Source organism: Thalia democratica, chromosome 9, assembly GCF_965202585.1.
Source record: "Thalia democratica chromosome 9, ktThaDemo2.hap1.1, whole genome shotgun sequence".
NCBI lineage: Eukaryota > Metazoa > Chordata > Thaliacea > Salpida > Salpidae > Thalia > Thalia democratica.
Window position 1 is genome coordinate 13,631,000 of NC_139173.1, and position 25,759 is coordinate 13,656,758.

The window sequence follows — 25,759 nt, forward strand, 5'->3', positions numbered from 1 at the left end:
ATATCACTTTTTTTTGAAAACTTAGATGTTTCTCTAAAATTTTAAAAACTTGTTTTGTAGCTGTCCTCGATTGAACTATTCAGATAACATTTAAAATAAAATCAAACTTAAAACGCAATTATAAACTTTAGTTGCATTTGAAGTATAAAGTAATTACTAGTTTAAAATAAAAAAAAGTTTCATAAAAGTTTGAATTTTAATGATAATATTTATTGGTAATCCGTAAATTTTTTGGTAATATAAAAAACTGATTAAAACACACAAAAAAAAATCTTGAGATAACTTTGAATTCTCAAAAAATTTCATTAAAAAAATGTAAAGTAAACCACATTCTTTATAATATTCAAATTTTTTAGTAAATAATGGGATCTCCTTAATTTATTTATTTTTTAAATAAATCAATAACGCCGTTAATAAAATCAAACAATTCAATTAAAGTGTATGGTTTCTGACGTAAACAAAAACAAAACGAGTACAATAAAGAAACTTTTGTTAGTAATAATCGATTAATGGTTAATTAAAATTTACATGAAACTTCAATAAAAAAGACAGGTATAATTTTGTATTTATTTAAGCAACAATACTTCATATTTATTGATCTTAATTTAAAAATATGATTTGTGTATTCTTTAACGTTTAATATGATATAAATAAAAATATTTTTGAGGTAAGATAAGTTAAACTATACATATTATTACTTTATAATGTAACTGTTAAAATAAGAAAATGTGTATAACAAAAATAACAACAGTTAATTTTATAAAGCTCTTCTTTTACTACTGGTTTTTTTACATAACAATTTTGATTTTTTATAAATAAATCTACTTCTTTAAATTTATACTTAGGAAACGGCTGAATAATACGTAAAAATGATAAAAGAATCAATCTAAACACGGTTATTTAAGATTCTAGTTCGTTTTTTATTTAAGATTTGATACATTGCCTTTTTTATATATCATTGATCGTTTTGTTCTTACAAAAAACAAAACTGACTCACACAAAACAGAAACATGCGTCAGATAAAAAGCAAGAAGTTCGTGTGCTTGATGTACAAAGATCGAATGCAATAAACATCGGTCTTACCGTCCTACCTCCACCTAGAACTATTAAGTCAGCCATCATTGCTATGGACGAAAAAGCTCTTACCAAAGAACAAGTAGAAGTAAGTTTTTTATACTTACTCCAATGCATGCAACAGCTTATTTCAAAAATTACATTCGTCATACAACCTTAGGACGTTGGTATTTTGTATTTTAAAAGCTAGACTAATTTTTTAAACCTAACTTTAAGTAACCATTGTAGTGATATCGTTGTTAAGTTATTTATTTTTGTTTGTAGAAGTTGTTAGTAATGGTACCAACTGAAGATGAGATTAACCTTATACAAGATGCTATGCAGTCTTCAACTGCTCCACTAGGCAGCGCTGAAAAGTTTCTACTAACCTTGTCTTCAATTTCAGAACTTGAAGCAAGACTGAGCCTGTGGTCATTTAAAGTTGACTATGACACTCTAGAAAAGGTAAGTGTTCTTTAATTTCTTGCAAATAAGCTTTTCATTATTTTTAATTTGACATGTAGGAGGTCGCAGAGCCATTGCAAGACTTAAAAGATGCGATCGCTGAGTTGAAATCGAACAAAACATTAAAAGTTGTATTATCCGTTCTTCGTAGTATTGGAAATATACTCAATAACACAAATGTAAGAAATGTCTCTGTGCTTTGTTTTTATATAGTTTAAAAGAAATAGTAAATAGTAGACATATAAGAAGTATTATAGTAAATAGTAAGTATTATCAAGCAATTATTACAAACTAATTATTTAAATTTCAAAGTAATTAAAATTTAAAAAATTCTTTACTTGCAGGCAAAAGGTTTTGATGTGTCATATTTATCTAAAGTACCTGAAGTAAAAGATACAATGACAAAACAGTCGTTGCTGCACCATATAACTGAATGTGTGTTAGAAAACCACTTAGATACAACTGACTTGTATTCAGAATTAGGTGCTGTCACTCGAACTTCGCGGGTGAGATGCTTTTGATACGTACACTTCAGTTTTTATGAGTTAAAACAACTATTAGCATTTACTATTTTAAGGTGGAAGCTTTTTGTAGAGTTTAAAAGTGAATTGTTACTACTAACATTATTTTGAATACTTTGTACTTGATCAGTAAAATTTAACTAATTTGAACGGAAGCCCTTAACTGTTTAAAAAGTTCTTAAACACATTTTTAGAACCTTTGTCGTAGAATTTCATAAAAGTAAAAATAAGTTTACCTTTGCTGAAAACAACTAAATTTAGAGGAAAATATTTTGGCTTCTTTCAATGTCAAAAGTTTGTTTACAATCGTTTCATTAGATGATCTGATTGAAATTTCCAAAAAATTTAAATTAAACAATGACTAGAATAATTATTTTATTAGGTTGCTAAAATTTCTACTAAAGAAATTCAGTTTAATTTTTGTGGTATAAAGTGTTGTCAAATTGGCAGTATTCCTATAAGCTCTCCGTTTTGTCTGACCTAAGCTAAATTTTTTATGGGGTAAATTAAATACTTAGCAATTGTTGAATTCCAAATATTCTGTGTCGGTTTCATTTTATTACCTATGGTGTTTATGTTTATTAACGTACATTTAATCTTTTTTACTAAAAATTTTTGTAAAAAATAATTTGGTCATTTTTTAGTTGTGATTTGAATTTAAAGTATTCGTTAATTTTTCAATAACAAAACTTTTTTGTTCAGTTTTCAAGCAATTTTATAACATTTTATAGTTTTTAATGAATCTTATGTAAATATTTAAGTTTAGTTTTTGTATAACTAGTTTATTAAAGCAGTAACTTAGTATTTTGATAAAATTAATTTAATAAAAATACAACAGATTAACATACTTCAAATGGATATTATACATTATTAATTAAATATAATAACTTTTTTAAAGCTGTAAACATTTTATTAATTATATAGGCAGACTTTGGTGTCGTTGAAGAAACATTGAAATCATTAGAAAAAAGATGCAAAAGTGCTTGGGATTATTTAAAACTAATTGCAAAACATGGAAATAAAAATAATTTTAATGAAAGAATTAGTGAGTTTCTCATCAAATCAGCCCATCGGATTATTACTTTAAAAATTATATACAAGCGTCTTATAAATAGATTTAATAGTACGCTCATTTACTTTGGTTTGTCTGCAAAGGCAGCGAAAGACACTAAAATCCAAGCCTTTGCTCGTATGATATCTGAGTTTGCTCTTGAGTACAGAACTGCTAGAGATCGTCTGCAAACAAAAAAGAAAAAAAAGCACGACAAGGGTGCAAGAAAAAAAACAAGGGGAAAAACTATCATAGAGGTATGGTTTTTTAATCCATAATTTACTTGTAATTTTTTTAAACTAACTTAGATGAACGTAATTTTGTTGTTGTTATAATAATGTTTCAGTAGCTTTTCCTAAGTTTTTCTTTTAATTTTATCATCGATACAATTTCTAAACAACAAAAAAAGAGAAGTAAATTAGTATATATTTTTAACAATTGGAAGTTTTTCGGTTTAAATATTTTTCAACAATATACTTTTTTCAAACTTTTAGTTTTGTTAAAAAAATGTTGAATTATAAATAGTTTTAATATAAAATAATTTGTGAAAGTAAGTTTTATTTCATATGTTTCAAAATATTCTTATAGAGACAAGTACTTTCTAATGACTTTTTATCGTTTATTTAAGTTACAAATATCCAAGAAAAAAATAATTGTTATTTTTACAACTTGTTTGATTGAAATATGTTGTATATTCTGTCTAATCAGGGTCCCATTCTTTTTTCCGACAATGGATATTCAGATGAAGAGGAATATTTTACTGTAAGATAGCTTGTTTTAGTCAGACTCATTAGTTTTCCGAAAAGCATGTTTGTTACTTTGTAATTGGTAGTGCACTGTTTTTGAAAAATAGTTTTAAAGTTTTCTTAGCTCAATCAAACAACTTCAGTTTTTTCTCTTCACATAAAAATTAAAACATGGCATGCGCTAAATTTTCTGAAAGCTGTTATCGTCAATGGTAACTAAAATACTACTCTATTAAAGATTTAAAACGCATTGTTATTTTTATTAAATTAAATTTTTGACGCTTATGGTTTAATTTTAAAATATTTTAACTGACAAAAGTTGTAAGCTGTTTTTGTTTTAAATTACTTAGTTTTTTAAATCTTGCTAAAAATAACTAATTAATTTTTAAAGTTTTATTGGGTACAATTTTCTAAAACTGTCTTGTTCTTTTTTAATTAGGTTTACTTAAATGTAGTACTTTGTTATTTTTGAATAAAAACTAAAAGTATGTTTGACTTTTCCATTATCTAAACACGAATATGTTTTGCTGTAATTTTAATTTTTTTAAGAATGTTTTTTAGCTGAAATGTAGTCATAATATTAAAATGAACTCTTTTTATGATATAAAAAATATTACCGATTTTATGTCGTCTATAGTCTAATGCAGGGGTCGGCAAACTGCAGCCCGTGAGCGTTTTTTATTTTAAATGGGATGCGGCCTGCAATGATAAAACTGTGGCCCGCGAGCATGTGAGTCTGGCTCGCCAAACCAGAAGTTGTTGTAACTTAAACTATTTATTCTTGGTTTTGTTATGAAGAATAACAAAAATAAAGGTCTTCTTAGGCATTATTGATGAATTTTTAAACTTACATTAGATATTATGTGGTTTAATAAAGAATAAAAAAGGTCACGTTAAAATAAGAACTTAAACAATAAGCGCGACCAGTGGATATTTTTATTTTCGAAAATTAGCCCGTGACCATTAAATGACCACCTGCCGACTCCTGGTGTAATACTATCTTGTTGGTCAGATATCAAGATTTTACTTTGTTTTTTAGACTTTTAATGGTTAAGTGAACCCTTTTTTCTTGTAATTAATTATTAAAGTACTTAAAAAAAAATTTGTTTTTATGTATAAAAATTGTTAATACTATGACTTTAAAACTATATGTTAATCTATTTAAATTAGTTTTAATTAGATGCAAGAACCTGATTTTCTGTAACTTTTTTACCGCAATGTTCGCTGAAAAGGAAATAATTTAGCAAAATTTATGATTATTTTACAAAACTAGTACAATTACTTATTAATAGTTCAGGAATATATAGTTTTATAGTGCATAGTTAAATAATAAGCGACTTAGAATTACCGTTGTGTTTATGACATTTTAAAAAATTTATACAAATTTGAGTCGATTTTTAAGTAAATTATGAATTCAAGAAACATGTATAAAATTACTTATGTTTTGTTTAATGAATAAATTAAGTATATTAGTTTTACTTATAGTATATATGCTGTAAGATGTAGTATATTTTTGGCACAAGTTGCAGTTAAAAGATGCTCCTGTTTTTTTTTTTTTTTAAACTTAATCTTTTTTAACAGCCAAAAGTTTTATACTTACATTTAATAAAATAAAACATTTTAATTGAGTCAATTTAATTTATATATATTACTATCAAAATTAATTTTTAGCATTGGGTAGACAAAGTAAAACAGTTTTAAATCAAAGTAAAAGCAAATAGTATTATAAATTTTTAATTTCCTTTTTATAAAAACAAAAGTTTAGTTTATGTACTTGGTTTAAGTTAACAAACCATAACTTTATACAAATTTATAAGATTTATGTATATATATAACTATGTATACTATTATGTTATATAATAATATATGTATACATTATACAACTATGTATATATAACTAAGAAGATATTATTAAAACTGAATGTTATAACTTAATATAAGTGAGAAGATATTATTGTTATGCTAATTTAAACTGTTTTTTACAGACCCCTATGTTTTCATGTCCTGAAGAAAAAACCAGTTTAGAAAATGTAATACTTACTAATAAAGTGCAAGTAATTAAAGAAAAAAGAAGTAGAAATCGACAACCCCGAGGTAGATTTTTTTATATGAAACAAGCATTATAGAATTTTCAAAATACAATTGCATTATTATGAGATAAAACTTATTCGTGGCTTTTAACAATAGACATGTTTTGCTAAAATGGGAACGGGTCAAATATGCACGACGAAAGTTTTGCACGAAGGGTCATTTTTGCACGCAAGTAAAAGAATTTAAAAAAAAACTAGAAAATAAAAAGATTAATAATTTTTAAAAAAATTACCGATCGAGGGTAAGGGTTTGGGGTAATAGTGATAGTAAAAATAAATTACAAAAAAAAAAACTAATAAAATACAAAAAAAAATTACCGACCGAGGGTAAGGGTTAGGGGTAACAGTGATTAAAAAAAATTGTTACTTAATAAAAATAACAAGAAAAAAAAAAACTGATATAAAATAATTTAAAAGTAAACAAAAAATACCGACCGAGAGTAAGGTTTAGGGTTAATAGTGATAGTAAGAAAAAATTAAAGTCAAAAAAAAAAATTCAACCCGTGCAAAAGTATCTTCGTGCATTATTGACCCTTCGTGTATAGACTTCTACCCTACTAAAATGTATACTTAAATTATGTTTTTTATAGTTTTGAAACACAATTAAATGGTTTTTAAATATTGCTTATTAAATACTTTCCAAAAATAATTTTATTTAATAAATCGTAATCCTTATTAATTTAAAATGAATTTCAAACCTATTAATTAATAGTGTAGAATTAGTAAGTTTTACTAGTTACGTACTTGCTTAGAAATAAGAATTTTCAGCATAATGTAAATAAGTTTAAACTTAAATTGATGAAAAGCTAAAAAATTTTAAATGCTGATGTTTATTTTTAATAGCGTTTAAAAGATAGTTTTTTTTTAATTAATAACAAATTTTCACAGTACTCTTTCTTTATAAAACTAGTATATGTTTCTGTGTGTAAGCTTGCTTCGCTAGGATCTCTTTTAGCAAACTATTTGAATTAAATTTGATCTTTATTCAACTATAAATTTTCGTAAATTTTTTTTCTTCATCAAAGTGATATTTATATTATTTAATTTTATTCATTTGACGATGTACTACAATTTTTTCACTATTGAATTTGTTTCCTAGCAAATTAAGTTTTAAAAAAATCAGGTGACACAATAAATAACAAAACTATCATGTTTTCAAAACATTTCTGAAAAAATTTAAACTTACTAAATCTTTAGTGTTAGTAATAAAAAAAAATCAATTACTTAATCAATATTTTATGATTCATATAAAATTCTTTAAATTTTATTTTAGCTAAATCAGAAGGAATCGAACGGCATCAGTTTTATGAAGATACTGTTGACACTGAGACAACAGATCCGATGATGGAACAAATAGTCAAAACAGCTACCAAAGCCCCGACCGCTAGAAAAAATCCCGTAGAAAGAAGGAAGCGGAGTCGAAACTTACAGAGAAAATCACGTGAGTTTAAACAAGTGTGCCATTATCATCATGACTACTCACGAATAACCAGCTTAGCACGTCTTAATAAGCACGATATTGTTGCCAAACAGCAGCAACTTATGAAAGGGAAAGGAGATTTCTGAACAAAAAATTTTGATCAGTTAAAACTAATCGTTATTAGCTCGCATGAATATAATTTTAACATTTGCATGTTGGGTGTAAAATTTTGTTTAATTGTTTCTTTTAACAACATAATTACTTTCCTCTTGATTTTAAAGTGACAATAAGATTAAGTATGTTTATACATAAACATTATACACATATAACTAGAAATCAATCAGCAATTTCGTTTTTTTTTTTTTTGCTTAGCGTTAAAGAACATAACTGAATAAAAACAAAACTATAACAAAGGTACCATTATAAGTTATAAAGTTATTTCCAGTTTTTTGATTTGCTTGTGTGATTTTTTATTTTTAAAATACTAAATAAATTTTTTGCCTTTAATATCATGGTGTGCTTTTTCACTAGTGTGCTTTTTTACATCACTAATTTATATTACTAAAAGTTAGCATGAAAAATCACTGTGTATATTCATTTCACGTTTTTTGTCTTCACAAAAGCTTAGTTCAATTTAACACTTGAAGTTATTGTTTATTGTAGTAATATTATTATGCTTAATTTAAATAAAAATAGAAAAATCTTTAAACCTGTGGGTTTTTTTAATTATAACATACTATTAAATTTAGTTTTTGGACTTTTTTGTTTTACTGTAATTTTATTTTTTATATACTACTTTTCAATAACTTTGTATAAAAATTTGAGACAATAATTCATTTTGCAGTTTATTTTTTTTTTTTTTGTAAACTAAAAATTTTTCAATCTACCCTTTTCAATAGTTCTTGTAAATAACTAAATAGATTTTTGTAAAATTAATAAAATTGTAAGATTATGCGTCATAATAGGTATATAAAATTACTTGTACTATGCGATGCTATTATAAAGTTGTTTAACAAAATTTAAAGTATAAAGCTCAAGTACTAGAAATTGAAATCATTAATAGCAATAACTGCAATTAACGCTTCTCTTTATAATTACTTATCTGTTTAAGAATGCATATCAATTGATGAACTTAGTTTTTAATGTATTTTATTTTTTTTACAAAACAAAGATCAACATAAATACCCTGTAAAACAAATCAAAAGGAAGGCATAAATACTAAATTTTTGTTATTATTGCTGAATTTAAATTGTATAAAGCTATTTTTTATTAGTAAAAAAAGTTAGGTACTTGTTTTTTTAGATGGTTTTAAACATACTTAGCTCCTTTTTAATATAATTTTAATTAAAGTTACTCAGTTATTTATAATTTTCTAAGTTTTTATATATTTAGTATTTAATTTTTTTACTAATACTCCTTTTGTTGACAATTTCTTTTTTCAAAACATTTTAATTATTAATGAGTTTTGGCTTAAACTATAGTTTAAATTAGCAAATCTTACTAATTGATAATTGATTATGAATGGTAATATAAATAATTTGTAATTAAAATAGAATTTAAAAATAAATATACTTCGTAAAATTTTAACTGTTTTGTTGTACGTTTAAAACATTAAAATTTTAGCTCTGCTTTTCCATATGAAAATTTATAAGTAAATAATCAAAAATAAGTTTTCAAATAGTCATTACTTGTTTTATTTAACTTTTACAAACTAATAATTTTGTAGCAGTGTTAATACTATAAAATTTTTGCATTTATTTGTATACAAATATAATTTTTTTTAAATACTAAACTAAAAGGATATTAGATTTTAAACAACCATTGTTTTTGTACGCAAATACTCTACTGACTGACGATTTTTCGCTGACCAAAAAGTATAAACTGCTCTACAAAGTAACATACCACTAGAAAAAAACGTGCAATTTTGTATTTTTATGTATTAGATATGCTTACTATAAACATATTATTGTTAGAAAAAACAAAATATGAAACAGCTATAACATATGTTATCTAACGGTAAAATCTAGATTTAAATATTTAATTACTACTGATTAGATGTTTATACAGTCTTAAAATTTCTATAGTATGTTTTAAAGAGAAATTACTTAAGAATTTTAAAACAAAGTTAGGTTGTTGTAAGTAAAACAAAACTATTTAATTGTCAATTATGAAAAAGTTTTTTTATATTCTTTAGAAAATTTAACTAACTAAAAAGTTTTCAAATAATAAGAAAACCCAACACGTAAATGAACAAAATATGTTATAGTTCGTTTTTATAAAAACAGTACTCAACAGTCGTTATGCTGTAAATACTAAAGCATAATAATGTTATCATTTTTTGGTAATAACTCCAGGTTCTTTTGCTTACAAAATAGAACATTTTAGTATTTTATTATTAATTTAAGCCATCTACATAGTCACTTTGAAAACAACTGTTTTTGTCCGTAAACACTTAATTTGACTAATGGCGTTTCGCTGGAAACCCTCATAGTCGAATAAAGTATCATTGTACAAAAAATTGTTCTCTTTTTCTGACGGGCTTAACTTTTTGAAATTTACCGTCTTATTAACTGTTGTCTGATATAATTACCTACACAAAAAATAATAATTTACTATAAAAGTTTAGTGATTTTTAAAACTGCTTATAAAAACACAAAAAAGTAAAAACCGAGTAGTATAACTATTAATACAACTAAATAACTTACGAATACCTTTAAATTAACAAAAAAACTTATAATATTTTACTAATTTCAACAGAACTTAGTAGATACTTTTATAAGTTGCATGGAATTGAAAATATCCTAAATTAAACTAAAATGTATAAACTTAATCATATACAAGTACAATAAACGCCTACTGATATAATTATTATCGTTAGTTTTAATACAATTTTCGTTGAGTTAATTTTAATTATAAAGAAAATATTTTAGTTTATATTTGCGTTATTGACTTTTAAAACTTATTTTGACACATAAAAGCAGTTTAAATTAAATTGCTAAAGAAAACAACAGTATTTTCAATAATAAAACTGGTTAGAGTACTGACAGTTGTTAAAGTTTTATACTACTTATCTACCATTATTTTTGAACCTTTATTTGCAAAATAAAGTTTAACTATACTATGGCTGTGTAATTTAATATAAAAACTAATCAACGTTTTTACAAAAGATAAAATATCAATTAGTAACGATACTTTATAGTTTTGTTTTTATATCTACTAAAGTAAAACTAAAATTTATTTTTAATAAACTTAAACTACAAAGAAACTGAAATAATTCCTTTAAACTTGCAATAGTGTTTGCTTTTTTATTTAAATATAGCTTAAAATAGCATAATTAAGGTGTAATATCTGTCCTAAACGTTATATGGTATCCGTGATGTACCACTCGATAACTGTAAGGTTTTTTCTTGCACCAGGTCCTTGGACCAAACTTTTTGAGCGTTTTTTTTTTCTTGATCAATAAACTGTTGTTATTGACACATGTAGGCAGGGTTGTCACTTTACTTGAAAATTAAAATTTTAGCCAAAAAAAACCTGAAATTTTCACAATTTTCAGCAGTAAAATTTCGATTTGACTCAAAAAATCTAATCTATAAATAATTAATTTTTGTCATCATTGGTTTTTTTTTTTTAATATATTTAAAAAGTAGCTTTACAGTATTTTTTAATGTTTTTATACTATTAAACACATTTTCTTACCTTAAACTTGACTCTAAACTAAACTGTAGACCCAAAAATGTGTACTTTTGAAAACCTGGAAAATTTTCTGAAAAAACGAGTGGCAACCCTGTGTATATAGGTAAATTAAGGTTAATTAGATAACAGTAAAGTTTTTTTTTAAACAAAATTTTAGAGTTAGTTTACAAGTCAAAACAAAAATGTTTATCTTTAGTCTCTTTATCATCTATAAAAAGATGAATAATGGAATTATTCCTTGAAAAACCTACAAATTTTTATTGTACATTAAAGTTCGAAATGTTTTAAAGAGTTTTACTCTCTTTCAATAAACTTAATAAAACACCACTTTTAAACAAATTAAAAAATTAAAAGTTTTATAGTTTTAAAAGTTCTATTTTATTAAGTTTATTGACAAAAATAGTAAAACTCGTTAAAACGTTTTGAACTTTAATGTGCAATAAAAGCTTGTAAATATTTTTTAAAGAATCATTCGATTATTAATACGATTGATTCCATCAAAATTTCACAAAACAACGTTGACTGTGTCCTGGGCAGACTGTGTTTTATATTTTATATATAAAGCTTGTTTTATCTAATAATAACGAAATTTATATCTCTTTATTTATAAAAATACTAAAATTAAGTACGTATACTAATTAAAATTATATATGACTTGTATATTTACTTAAGAAAATCAATATAATTACAGTAGATATTTTTAATAGAAATATAAAGTTTTCATATTAACACTTAATCTTACTACAAAATATATTTGTACATTTTTTAGTATGTTCTTTAATAAGGTATTAAGTCCTAGAGAGCCTATAAAGCAGAACCTATTTGAAAATCAAAACAAACTTTTTTATTTTTGTAAAGACAATAGTTACATCTTAACAATCTAATTTTAACAGTTCGTCGAACTCTTAAGAATGGACTCTCAGAAGAAGAACAAAGAGCTATTGGAATAATGAAGTAATTAATAAAGTCACGGAATACCTTGTCAAAAAAGAGAAAAGTGATCAGTACTTTTAGAGTTGATACGTTTTAAAATATTTATTTGACAATCTGCCTTTGCTGTTTGACCACTTTTTTTTTGTTTGTAAAATCTAATAAACAATTTTATACTGCACATTATTGTTTTTTTGCACACGTTTGCTATTATAGTTACATTCAAAATGTAAAAAATATATACAATCCATAATATTCGTATATAAAAGTTTTTATTATTTTCATATTATAATTTGTTTTGTTTTTGTAAAAAGAGTTTCAAAAAAAAACATCCAGTAATTTTGATTTTAAATTTTTCTTTTTTACCAATTGAAAAATCGTTCTTTTAAATAGTTTTATTGAACTATACTTAATTACAAATTAAAATTAAGAAATATTTCTGTACTTGTTGTTCTAAATCATCAGAAATTAATTTTATCATAATTATACTTTTAAAAGTATATTTTTAATCACTATTGTTTTTTTTTTAATTACATTTTTCTTTAAACTTACGAACTACAATTTACTGTGTTTTTAGCTTTTTTATTTCTAAAATGTAATTCGTGTTAGCTTTCGATTCTTTAAACAGTCTAATTTTTGCTTTTCATACGTCTTGATATTAAAAATTTTGTAGCTACTAAAAACCATGAAAGTTACAGCTTTGATATGCTAAGATTTTTTTCCAATTTAATAAATTACTATAGTAAAAATTGCACTTTGCTTGATATTCTTCGATAAAGTTAATTGTTCATAAATCGCTTTACAATATTCAAACCGGTATTTTTTATAAAAACTTATGAAAACGTGATTGAAGTACATATAACAAATGCTAAACTAAGGCATTTGTTTATTTGTCGATAGAATTAATTTTGTATTGGTAAAATTATTTAAATATATATATTTATCGAAATACAAGATATTTTGGTGCTCTATTCTAAGGAAATCAGTAGTGTATTTAATAAACTATTTATAAATTTGACTAATGAGTTTTACTTAAGATGTTAAGTAACTGAGAGCTTTTAATTTTTTTTACTTAGTTTAGTTAGTTTTTAAACGAGTTATGATAAACAAATTTAAGCTTATATATTGTACATAATTTATGTTCAATTTATTTTTTTTTCAGCTCCTGAAATTAAAAATATAATTAATTATAAAAGTTTTTAATTGTTCTAATACTATTTTAAAATCAACTTTTTTGATGTAATTTTAGTACTTTTTTCTATTCCGTAAATAACGATGCTGATATTATTTTTTGAATAAAAAGGTTTTATAACATAGAAATTTTAAACAATTTATATAAATGAAGTAAAGAAATATATATACATATAACTATTTATAATTTAAAATTAATCGTTTGCTAATAGAGATCCTAGCGAAACAAGTTCACTGGAATATAAAACAATAACAAATTTAAACAGTACTCTTTCTTTATTAAACTAACACATGTTTCGGCGTGTTAACACACTTCAACTGAGTACTTAACAAAACAATAAATACTGTAAGAAAAAAACAGAAGCTAAATTAGCTGTACATATGTGTTTATTAAAAATAAAAATAATTACTATAGATCATTGTAGATTAATGGTTAATAAGAGATACGATATAAACTGTTAAATACGACTACTATAAACCTATATGTTATTTGTAATTATCAAATCTAAATTGTGATAAAGTAAAGTAAAATGCAAAATAAAATAACTAATCAAAATATAAACTACTTACATGAAAGTTAAAGAAATACTAATTCGTATAATTAAATGGCCGCTAAGTATTCCAAAAAATATTCAATAATTATGTCACCATATCATGTTCTAATGCGTTAACATTAAAAAAAAATTCTTTACCATAAATTGTAAAATATATAATCTATTCTTTATGTCTAGAAAAATACAGCCAGGCACTTTAATTATTTTTTTTTGTATACATAATAAGTTAAGGAGGTATGTTATTGAATATATCTATTATAAATAAAAAGAAGTCAAACAACAAACTTTAATCACTGAATTAATAGATTAATTTATCGAATTAAATTAAAGTGCCACCAAATTTTGTATGATTATCATTTAATTATAGTTTAAGGTAATTAAATTTAGAGAAATTAGGGGTATCATATGTTTACATTATATATATACGTTATATATAATATGCAATTACTTGTCTTTCAAAGTCATTTGATGGTAAAAGAGGCTCTCCACTTTTCATAGGTGCCAGTTATAAATAAATTTTCAGAAAAATAAAATTTGGAACAACTGTTTATGTGTTCAACACACTTCCTCAGCAAAGTTTTTTTTATTCAATTAAAAGCAAACTTATAAGTACAGTAAGAAAACTATAAAATTAGGTAATACGTAATAGCATAATAATAGAAACAAAATTTTGACATTGCCCTGAATTTTTGTTATGCATTTATATTCAGCAAATCTTTTTTTAGCAAAGTTTAACTCAAATAAATTTAAATCAAAGTAAAAATTAAGCCGCGCACACGAGCAGTTTAGAACATTTTTCTAATAAGTTTTTTCCTTTTCGTATTTTACTTTTATTAGCAACTACTAAAACTTTTTCAAAATGCACAAGTTCTTAAACTAATAACAAAACTAAAAGCATCGGGTTTTCAAACTTAACTTACTGCACAAAAACCTTCATTAATACTACGTCACAATATTCATAAAATTTTAAATTCTAGATTTCTGCAAAACTTGTCTAATAAACTAAAGCTTTACTGAGGATTACATGAGATAGAAATATTGAATATGTGAAACAGCTGTATAAAACTAATATAAAACTTATTATATAATAAATATTTAACTCTGATTTCACTTGTCGAGCAATATTGACCGAAACTTTAAAAAAAAACTATAAACATACATATATATATACTTTTTTTTTTAACTGCATTCAAAATTTAAAGTTAATGGTTTGCTAATAGAGTTTCTAGCGAAGTAAGTTCACTGGAACGTACGATAACAAATTTTCACAAAAATAAAGAAAAGAAAGGGTAATAAACAAATAAAGAAAAAGAAAGTGTACTGTAAAAAAAAACGAGTACTGTAAAATTTTGTTGTTATAGATAAAAAATAAATTTTATTTAAAGTTTTGTTTTAAATTTTTTAAAGTTTCGGTCAATAATGCTCGACAAACAAAATGATAAAGTGCTGAGTATTTAGTTATATAATAAACGACACTTTTTTACAATTGTTTCATATACGAAATATTCCTTTCTCCTTTTATCATCAGAAATAATTTAGTTTTTTATATATCTTTTACAAAAATTAAGAATTTACAAATTTCATAAACTTGTGACGTAGTAATGATGTTGAAGATTTTTGTACAGTTACTTAAGTTTGAATGTACGCTGATTTTCGTTTTATATTAATTTAATAGCTAGTGCATTTCGAAAAGTTTTAGTCATTGCTATCAAAAATTTTGTAAAATACGGAAGAAAAAGTGATATTATAAAAATGTTTTAAAACTGTTCATGGGATTTGAAATATAACAACACAGATTATATAATTAAATAGGAAATACTAAGTCGAACAAAATCCAAATTTAATACTTAACTAGGTTGCAGACTTTGTAACCTAGAAAAAATCGAAATTGATAAATTCGACAAGACTTAATCACTAAACAAGAAAAGCAAAGGACAAAACATATGCATACATTACCAAAAGTTCATTTTTAGCAAAATTAAACCTTATTAAATCAAAGTAAAATTAAGCCGCGCACTCGATCAGTTTAAAATATTTTCATATATCAATTTTCCCTTCCGTGTTTTAGAAAAATTTTATATCATTTACAAGTATTTCAAACATAAGGAAACACATTCAAAACCTTGATAATAAATTGTGCTAGGACCACTGCAAAACATAAGTTATATGTATGAAAAGTTTCATAAAACATAGAATGTTCTATTCTGTACATAACAATTTATTTAACAAAGCTTGTAATTACTAAAAAAAGGTGTAGAACGGTTAGATATTTCAAAGTTTTGTTTTGTCTCCTATTTCTATATAAAATAGCTGTAAGTTTTTTAAAGTCTCAAAATGTTATACTTATTTTTAAAAACCTCAAATGGCTTACGAGTAGTTTTGTTACAAAATTTATAAAATTTAAACATAGACTTCATATCTATTTAAAACATATCTTTATAAAAGTGTATATTATAATTTTTAGTAGAATTTAAATTTTTTGTTGCAGAGTTATTAAATTCATAAATAACGAAGCCTTGTTTTATTTTTTATCGGATAATCATGAGTACTTATTCCCCTTCTCCAAAACTAAAGTACTTTAATAGGTGTTTTGCCATAATTTTAAACTTTATTAGGATGGTAGGCTATTATAATTCTTATTCAAATATATTTTTTAGATAAGAAGATACATATTTTATACATAATTTAAAGTCATTTCATTGGTTTTACCCATTTTTTTTAGTAACGTCTTTTATAAAAATATTTACTTACATGATTGTGCTTAACTACAAACGGTCTACTTACAATTCCCGACCACGATCAGTTCCCGACCTCACAATTCCTACCCAAGATTTTTTTCTAGTTTTCTTAATAATTTTTATTTATTATTAACTTCGTTATTACTATCACTTTTACCCTTAACCCTTAACATTGTTTGGTAAGCGGATCTCGGATTTGATCAAGTAAGAATTGTACGGGTGCGATTTGTGAACGGATTGGAATTAAGCAGTTCCTATTTACAACAGTAATAAGTTTTTTAGATTTACAAAATGTCGTGACCATCTTTTTTTATATTTACTCAAAAAATAAAAATAAATAAAAGCTTACTTACTAATCAAAACATCTTTTAAAACCTTTAAACATTAATTATTTTTATGTGCATTTTTGAACTAATACACTAATAAAATTGTCTTTTTTAACTAAAAATTATAAATATTTTTTATTAGTATACAGACAAACAAACCAATCATTGAAACACAGCTTTAAATTAGTATGTATTTTGATTTTTTTCAGCTAAAAATTTTTTTTTTTAATACTTTTATTTGTTAAACTTTACTTTTTTTTCTTTATAGGAACAATAAGGCGTTTTAAGTGTTTTTATGTGTAAGAATTTTTATGTTTGATCATTCAATTTCAATTAAATATACATAATTCTAGCAATTGTTAAGTTTTACTTACAATCTTAACTATTCACGTTTTTCTATTGATACTTTTTTTTTTAATTTAGCTCCCCACTATGTAGTATAATGTGATTAAAACTAATAAAAACCTTATAACTTTTTTAAAGTTATGCTTCCAAACTAAAAAAGGAAATTAAGATAGGAAATTATTAAAAATATCATATCTTGTACTTATAAAAAGTTGTCTCGGTCAAAGTTTTATTAGTACTTTTCTTTCAAAATTGGTAATAGTTTACTTAAATCTATGTAAACAAAAAATACCTTACCAAATTTACGTTACTTTTAATTTGTTTTGTAATGCTTAAATGCAAGTTATGATTTTACAATAAATACATCACATTAGAAAATCTTAATTGAGTTGGTTGGTTAATTATACAATTTATTTCTAGCCAAACATTCATATTATAATTCTTTGTAGCGATTTACACTCAAAGGTTTTAATTCAGTTGTTATTAAATTCAAATAGGGGCTACTGAGAAAAGTAAGATACTTTTAGAATATATTTTATAATTGACGGGAATTTTTTTGTGACAAAACTTAATAGTTGTTAGGCTCACCACTAAGTAATTTTCTGTGGTTATCTGTAAAAAATACCCTCCACTTTCTTCGTTTTTCTCTAATCTACCGGTATAAAAGAGTAAAATTTTACTTTTATTAATAAATGTTATTTTTTTAAGGTTTATAAAACTTTCAAATATTTCTGAATAAAAATGAGTAAGTTCAAAAGTTTTATAATACTTTTTTTGAGTATTCCTAAATAAATCAATTAATAAAAAAAAATTTTACAGTTTACGACGTAGCCAAAATTTTCATAATAATTACAATTACTCAGCAAATTTATTCAAAACATTCCTCCTGTAAATTTGACTCTGATTGCAGAATAAAACGTAAAAATAGCAACAGTTTTTGTAGTAATTCACAGTGCGTACACTGTACAACTTCAAGGTGCTCTAAAAGTGAGTTATTAAGCTATTTTTTATTATTATCTAAGTTTAAAATTTTCTATACTAAGGAATAATACATAACGGGAAACTTGTTGGAGTGTGTGGAAACGATGGAAATGCGTATATGTCTCGATGTCACCTTCGTCAGCGTGAATGTAAGGCTAAAAAACTTATTGGGATAAAAAGTACTGCATATGGCTTGAAATGCCATCATAGAGAAAACATATTTACAAATAAAAATGAAAACTATTGTTTTAATCACGGAATTTATTTAAATCAAAAGAACGGAAAAAGCTACTGCATGTGAGTTCTTTTTTAGTTGCTTAGAAAAACTTTTCTGTAGAAGAAGAACATTTTTATTATCATTTAATTCACTACATAATACAGTTTTATGATGAATTATTGATAAAAAAAATTCGTAAAAATTTTATTTTTTTAATTGTTGATTTAAATTTTTTTTTAGAAAAAACATTAAAAAAACTAAAAACTATTATAAAAAAATAAAGTTTTTATCTTAAGAAAGTAAACTTAAAGGTTAGTCTGATTTGCTTATTTGCTGAATCAGCATTTTTTTTCAAGCTTTTGTTATTTTTATTATGATTTATACCCTTATTCCTAATTCACCTTACTTAAACATATTAAAAATTAAACAAAAAAGAAAGTTTTAATAGTTAAGATTAAAAATAACAACAACAACAAATATGAGTGACTATTATGGTCACAACTTACCTTTAAGTTTTAAGCCGTTATGTTTTAATAAAAACTAAATTTTCTTTATCTCGAAAGTTTATACTTTTCTTAAAATCTTATTATTATAAATGCCAACTAAATGAGTTTTCTACATAAAATTAAATAACTTTAAAGCACATACTTTTTAATTAGAATTTTTGCTATTTCTTCAATAGTTGATTACTCTAAACTCTGAAACAATAAAAACAAATTCATTTATACTAAAAAAATGTTTTATTATCCTAAATTTTTTTTTGAGAAACTTGTTTAACTTTAAGTACTATTATAGGAAGGTTTTTGAACGTATTTATATACCATTTGCAACTTAATATGAATAAGTTATTCATTTTGTTTTTTATATTTTATTACACAAAGCTTTTCAAAATCATACAAGATTTCTTTGTCAAGTGATAAATTTTAAATGAAATTTGAAAAAATGTTTGTTAAGTGAGTAGCTTAAAAAATAACTTTAAATTATGACGTATGAATAAATTAAAATAAATACAAAAATTAGAGATTCAGTAATTAAAACTAAAGTTATGTTTATTAATAGATTGTTAATAATTTAGTTTTACCATTTAATGCTACTTGCGTATTTAAGTTAGGTCGCTCTTCCTCAATCAATATTGATTCCAGGCTGTAAAGTTCGCTTTTCTTACATCGTTTTAAAATTTTAAAATTTTGAACAATGTCAGAGTTTTGACAGGATGTGCAATTAAAAAGATGTTCAAATATTGCGCTGTTTTTATCTGTTCCGCAGTGGTCTGTAATTCGTCGGAATATTTGCCGTGATGTTTCTCCAATGTAAGAGATGCTCTGATCTGCAGAGCAGGTATATTTATAAATAACATTTGCGTTAAAATACTTCCGAGCATTTATTTTTGTTGCTGAAGGGCAGCCCATTAGCCCCAATCCTAGCCAATTGGTTTGTAGCATCAAAAGAAAATTACCAATTAAAAACAAATTCAAAAACAAAACCTCTATTCTACACAAGGTATGTAGATGATATATTCGTAGTCACACAAGACCAAACTGAACTAACAAACTTCTATCATAAACAATGAACTTCACCGCACGATCTACAACAAAAGCATCCAAGACAATCCTACGACCGGTTTCGTCCTTATTAGGACACATCAGTCCTAATAAGGACGAAACCGGTCGTAGGATTGTCTCGGATGCTGTTGTTGTAGATCGTGCGGTGAAGTTCATTGTTTATATTCGATGGCATAAAACATCTCAACTTGTTGACGATGGCCGAAATAAATACTGGCTAAAACTTCTATCATGAAATGAATACTCTACACCCAAACTTAGAATTCACTTTAGAAAGATCCGTTGACGGAAAACTACCGTTTCTCGACACTGAAGTAACACAAATATACAGTAAAAGAAATCTTCTATGATTTTGAAAAGCTTTGTGTTTTAAAATATAAAAAACAAAATGAATAACTTATTCATATTAAGTTGCAAATGGTATATAAATATGTTTAACTTTGAAGTTTGAAAGTCACTCGAGCATAATTTATTTTTTTTTGAATATAAAAGAGTATAGAAAAATATTATAGTTTAAAAAAAATAATTAATACAAAATAATAAGTGTTTTAATCAAATTAATCAACTCTATAGATTTTTGATTTATGTTTTTCTTGATATCCAACAAAATAAGAGTTAATAATAGTTTAAGTAAAAGTTCGATAACAAAACGTAAAAAAGAGGCATTTTATCTTTTGTTTTTACGTTTTATTGATACTGCAGTGTTAAATAAACTTTTACAAGTTTTTTTCTACAGTTCTTTTTAATATAAAATATCGTAAAAAACGTAAGTACGCAAGTTTACAAAAGACAAGTGATATATAAAAAACTGATTTACTTTCGATAGTTAAGTTTAAAAACTAACAAAAACTTAACATATATATTTGTCTGTTTCTTCAACTTTAAGGCTTATTGTATTTTAAAAAGTAAACAAGTAAGCATTTATTACCTTTATAGTAATCAAGTTTAAAGCATAAAATTAATCTTGTTTTATGATATCCCATTAAACCTAGTATACAAATTTATTTACATTAGTTATAATTAAAAAACTAAAAGCCTTGTTTTTTAAGGTGTTGTAAACTTTTAACTTTTCACAAAGTTGTTTATATATATCTAAAAACAAATTTACTTGTTGATATCTGGTTATTATAATTCTTAATTATTAGAAAAAAAAAGTCTAGCCATTGTGAAATGGATTTGTATGTTTTATTAATAAAGTTTTATGCTACATTTCGATTCTAAGTAGTATCTATATCAATAGTATCTAAAGTAATCTTGAGCAAAACTATATAAAAGTCATTTGCTCAACAAGATATCATTACTAAATTTCATAAAAGTTATGCAATTTAAGTATCTATAATTCTTCTTTGTTTAGATTTACTTATATAGGTAGTTATTACAAGTAAACAAGTATTTTTAAACCATATAAAACATACAAACTAAGAAACTTGTTTTATATTTTTAAATTTTAGTGTATTATAAAACAATGTTTTAACACAACTTTATACTTTTTATAAAAATTAAAAAAAAGTATAAAAAATTATGTTAAAATTATTTCATTATGATTTCAAATTGTATAAAAGAAGTAGTAAATAAACATTTGATTACAATAAAACTTAGTTCAATTAATTTTACCTTTAAATTGTTTATAATAATCACTTCATATTTACCTTTTTAAAATAATTTTTGTTTTAGGTGTCCTGAAGGTTATGAAGGTAGAAGGTGTCAAGCAAAAATTTTAAAAAGAAACAATAGAACTTTATCTACATTACGGAGAAAATTAAGAAGTTAATACATTTAATTTGTCATATTTATTTTATGCTTTAAAAAAAGTACGGAAAAACGTGCTAAAAAAGTTAATGATACTTCAAATGCTATACCATTAATCTATTTTTATTTCTTGCTAATTGCTAGCTACTTTTTGCAATAGATGATTAAAATGTCGATACAAGCATCATATTTTGTTTATTTTTATACAACAATTATATCTTTATTAAACGAAGTTTAAAATTCGTACAAAGCTTGCCAAAATATGACATTACCATGTTTTTAAGAAATAAGTTACCTAGTTATAAGTACAATTTGTAAGAAATAAAATTTTTAAGAATGCTAAACTTATACAAAATGTACAAACATACAGAAAAAAAATTTAAAAATAAAATCAATTTATCTAAAAAATATAATTCCATCGTGTTTAGACTGTAACTGCTTTTATTTATGATACATAGTAGTTTCAGTTTTTTTATTCGAAATGTTATAAATATAGTTTTTAATTAATTAACTATCAAGATAAAAGTTTTTTCAACTAGTTAAAACACCTGAAACTAATTCAAAATACATGTATTTTTATGGAAACAATTCAAATAACTAGAAGATCTTTATAAATAAATAAAGTTTTTTAGTAAACTACTTCACGTATTGAGACCGAAAGGTCTTTTTCCATACTAAGCCGGTTGTAAATAATTATGATTGTAGATTTTTTTCTTAAACTTGTTAAATTTTTTTTTTTTGTTTTTAATAAATTATTGTTATTAGCTAAACATTTACATGTATATAAAAGCTTTGTAGAAGTTTTCTAGTTTTCTTAAATCGATATAAAAAGTGTATACTTTTTTTTAGCAACATAATAGTTAAACTAAAATTATAACTATATATAGTTTAGCAATTCATTTTGATAGTTGTTTCTAACAGTTATATATTTACTTAAATTTTTTTTTAGTAATTATAGGTATGAAAATATAACTTTTGAACGTTTCTACTGCATTTTTGCTACTATTGATTTTTACAACTTTGTATTTTACTTATATTTGACTTTTTGTTCAAAAAAAAACTGTTTTATAGTTAAATAAGTGCGAATGTGTACAAAACATTTGATTGTTAAAACTATCTTATAAACTACTAAAATCTTAATTTATTTACTTTAATAGTAACTTAAAAAACTACCTAAATTTTCGCAAATGTTAAAAATTTTTTTTTGCTTTATGGTACATACTCATGTAGTTTAAGAAATCAAACATTATATTTTATTTGAAAGAAGTGTATGTTTACCGAAAATTATTAGTATTAAATTTCCACCTTCTTTGGCTCTATTTTTTAGTTATTAAATTTAAAAATAGTTGATACAATATCCTTTTAAATTATAGATAAATTTAAGGAATTTTGTTCTTAAAAAAGATGTATTTTTATAAAATTTTATACTTTTAGAATATTTAAAAAAAAGTTAATAAAATTTGATTGAAAAAATTCATAGTAAAAAACTTTATAGTTTTTTTTTGTCTGAAAGGATACGAAGAAAAAATATCTTTTTTTAAGCGTTTCAATTAAAGATAAAGCGTAGTTATACCTAGCTTTTCTTGTGTACTTCGTTTTCCATCTAAACTTATTTTGGAAAAAATAAAGGCATTTTTTAACTATTAGCAAATCAAAAGTTTAAACATAAACTATAAAAAAAGTAGTAAAATTTATTTTAAATTTAAATGTAAAAGGTGAGGTTGTTCTGATTTTTGATGTTATATGGCTAAATAAGAACGATATTGACAATTATTTTTGACTAACCTTTTATTTTTGGTTATAAGTAGTTCTTTTTTACATTTATAGAGATTTATATAATACTTTTAACAGCATAAAACTAAAACAATCACAAGTTAGAATACTTACTTAAAGCTAATTACTTAAAAATTTAAAACAGCTTTAGTTCACAAAACTTACTAGACTCATTATGAATATTCTAAATGTTAAGGTTAAAAACTTATTTTCAAAGCACTATTTAAAAAACATTTTGTTCAATATTTTCATAAACTTCAAGATTAGAAACATTTTTTTTTAATTAAAACATTTTCTGTTACTAGTGAAATACTGAATGTATTTGCTAAGAGTCAATTTTTCTGAAAAACAAACGTCTAACAAAATATTAGTTTATAGATAAAGGTCTGATAAGACAAAAGCTCTAAGTCTAAGCAAAGCTTAGCAAACCGTAAAAAAAATTCCAATACTTTACAAATAGTAGTCAAGTTATGTCGTAAAGGTTTACAACACTTTAAAATATAATAGTTTTAATATACATTGTATAAATTACCAAAAAATTTAATGAAAGATACGAAGGTAAGTTTTCAAATTGCACCGTATTGGTATTATGTTTGCCTTATTTAAATCAAAAAATTATGAAAATTTATTGGTTTATTATATCTTTGCTTCCTTCTTTACATGACACCAGATTTTATCATTTTTATTTCATTGTATTTTTTAATTTTAACGGAATATATCATTTTTAAATGAATTAACCTTAAGAAACTTTATTCAATATTCTGTAGAAAAATTGATTGAATTCAAAATCTAAATTTGAACTTTTTTATCTAAACTCTTTTAATTTTAGTAATATGTATGCTTTAAATTTTCTAATGATAACAATTAAAAAAAATTAAAGTTTGTACGTACTGTAACTTAGTATTGAATATTTTTAAAGTTTTAAGTATCCGAATTCTGCGAAATAGGACTTGATAGGACTATTTTCATTTGTTGTATTTACGGTTTTAGTTTAAAAAATTAAAAATAAAATATTTGATAACTAAAACAATTGCAGTTATAACATTAATTAGTAGCTTATACACAAAATGTTGTTACATAAAGAATAGATCAACAAAAAAAATTGCATTAGTTATAATAATTTTTAAAATAATATAATTAGGTACAATAAAACTCAAAATAAAGGAAAAAGCAAAATAAGTACACTTTCAACTTTATCTATCTAGACCAGATTTTTTCAAGCTCATCTAAATAATCACCCTCTTTAGCATAAATTTAAAATAAATCGGCCTCTTTTACTACTTATTTACCCTATCAATTATTTTTCTCTGATATCGTCTACTTAGGCAAATATGTTTAAAATATTACCTCAGGGTTAGATATTGAAAACTAAGCTAAAATTTGTAGAGAAGCAAGTAAGAAATAAAAATTATATTTCTGCCAAATTTTTATAAATTTTGTCTGTTTAGCGTTATTTTCCCTGACTTACTAAAATACCTTTTGTGAAATCCTGGTGTAGAAGATGTTTATTTTAACTTTCAAAATTTTGGGACATAGCAAATTATTAAAATTAGATTACATGATAAAGTTTTGCTAGGTTAATTAGTTTAGCTCAAAGTTAAATGCTAACTGCTAGTTTTACTAAATGATCTATAAAACAAAAAAGTGCAAACTTTAACTAGTTATTACCATTATTGAAAAATTGTTTTGAGCATAAGTTGGAATAAAATGAAATTGTTTAGGATTTGATCGAAGTGTTACTTACATCTAAGTTTTTTTTAGACGAGGGTTACTTTGGCTCGATAAGCATTTTTTGCACTTTTTAAAAAATGTCCAAACTTTTGATCCAGTTGTTTTTCTTATCTTTAAAGCTAACTTAAACCTTTTTTTATTCTAAAGAACGTTCTTTTTCCTTTTACTTGAAACAAATATATATCTGATTGGGGTTTGAATTTTTGAGTGGGGCCCTTTAAAAATTTAAAATGTTTTTGAATTTTTTTACTTATTTTACTTATTTAGCTTTTCTCCAAAAATATAATTTTTTTTTTAATTTACTTATTAAGCTAAGTTTATCATTAAGATTTTTTTTTTCGTTAAATTTTTTATGACACTTTTCCTTAAATTTTTTTTCTAAAATGTTCAAGTTTATCATGGCTTTACTGCAAATATGTACAATTTTTGAATACTTTTTTATTTTCGATATGCTTATCTAACTAAGTTTTATAAAGGAAATATTAATTGTTCCGATTTATATTTATTATATGACCTATGCAAGTTTTACATAAATTCATAGCACTTGAGTAAGAAGTCCTTCGAATAATGTAATCTATGTGCTATGAATTTATGTAAAACTAGCATAGGTCATATAATAA

General features: G+C 23.7%; 1 protein-coding gene across 3 annotated transcripts in view; it reads left to right on the forward strand.

Annotated features, from left to right (window-relative positions):
* LOC145843952 (FH1/FH2 domain-containing protein 3-like) overlaps positions 1-12,427 on the forward strand; it is a 38,066-nt gene extending 25,639 nt beyond the window's left edge. Inside the window, exons 19-27 of one of the 3 annotated variants that reach the window (XM_082951239.1) lie at positions 1,007-1,162; positions 1,339-1,518; positions 1,578-1,697; positions 1,863-2,024; positions 2,964-3,347; positions 3,799-3,852; positions 5,822-5,930; positions 7,200-7,367; positions 11,936-12,427. In XM_082951239.1, coding sequence (XP_082807365.1) covers positions 1,007-1,162; positions 1,339-1,518; positions 1,578-1,697; positions 1,863-2,024; positions 2,964-3,347; positions 3,799-3,852; positions 5,822-5,930; positions 7,200-7,367; positions 11,936-12,000 — 1,398 coding nt within the window. In that variant the 3' untranslated portion in view covers positions 12,001-12,427. Of the gene's footprint in view, positions 1-1,006; positions 1,163-1,338; positions 1,519-1,577; positions 1,698-1,862; positions 2,025-2,963; positions 3,348-3,798; positions 3,853-5,821; positions 5,931-7,199; positions 7,368-11,935 lie in introns of those variants that run through there. The other 2 variants (XM_082951240.1, XR_014370263.1) reach the window with 2 other exon arrangements.
* Positions 12,428-25,759: the final 13,332 nt, after the last annotated feature.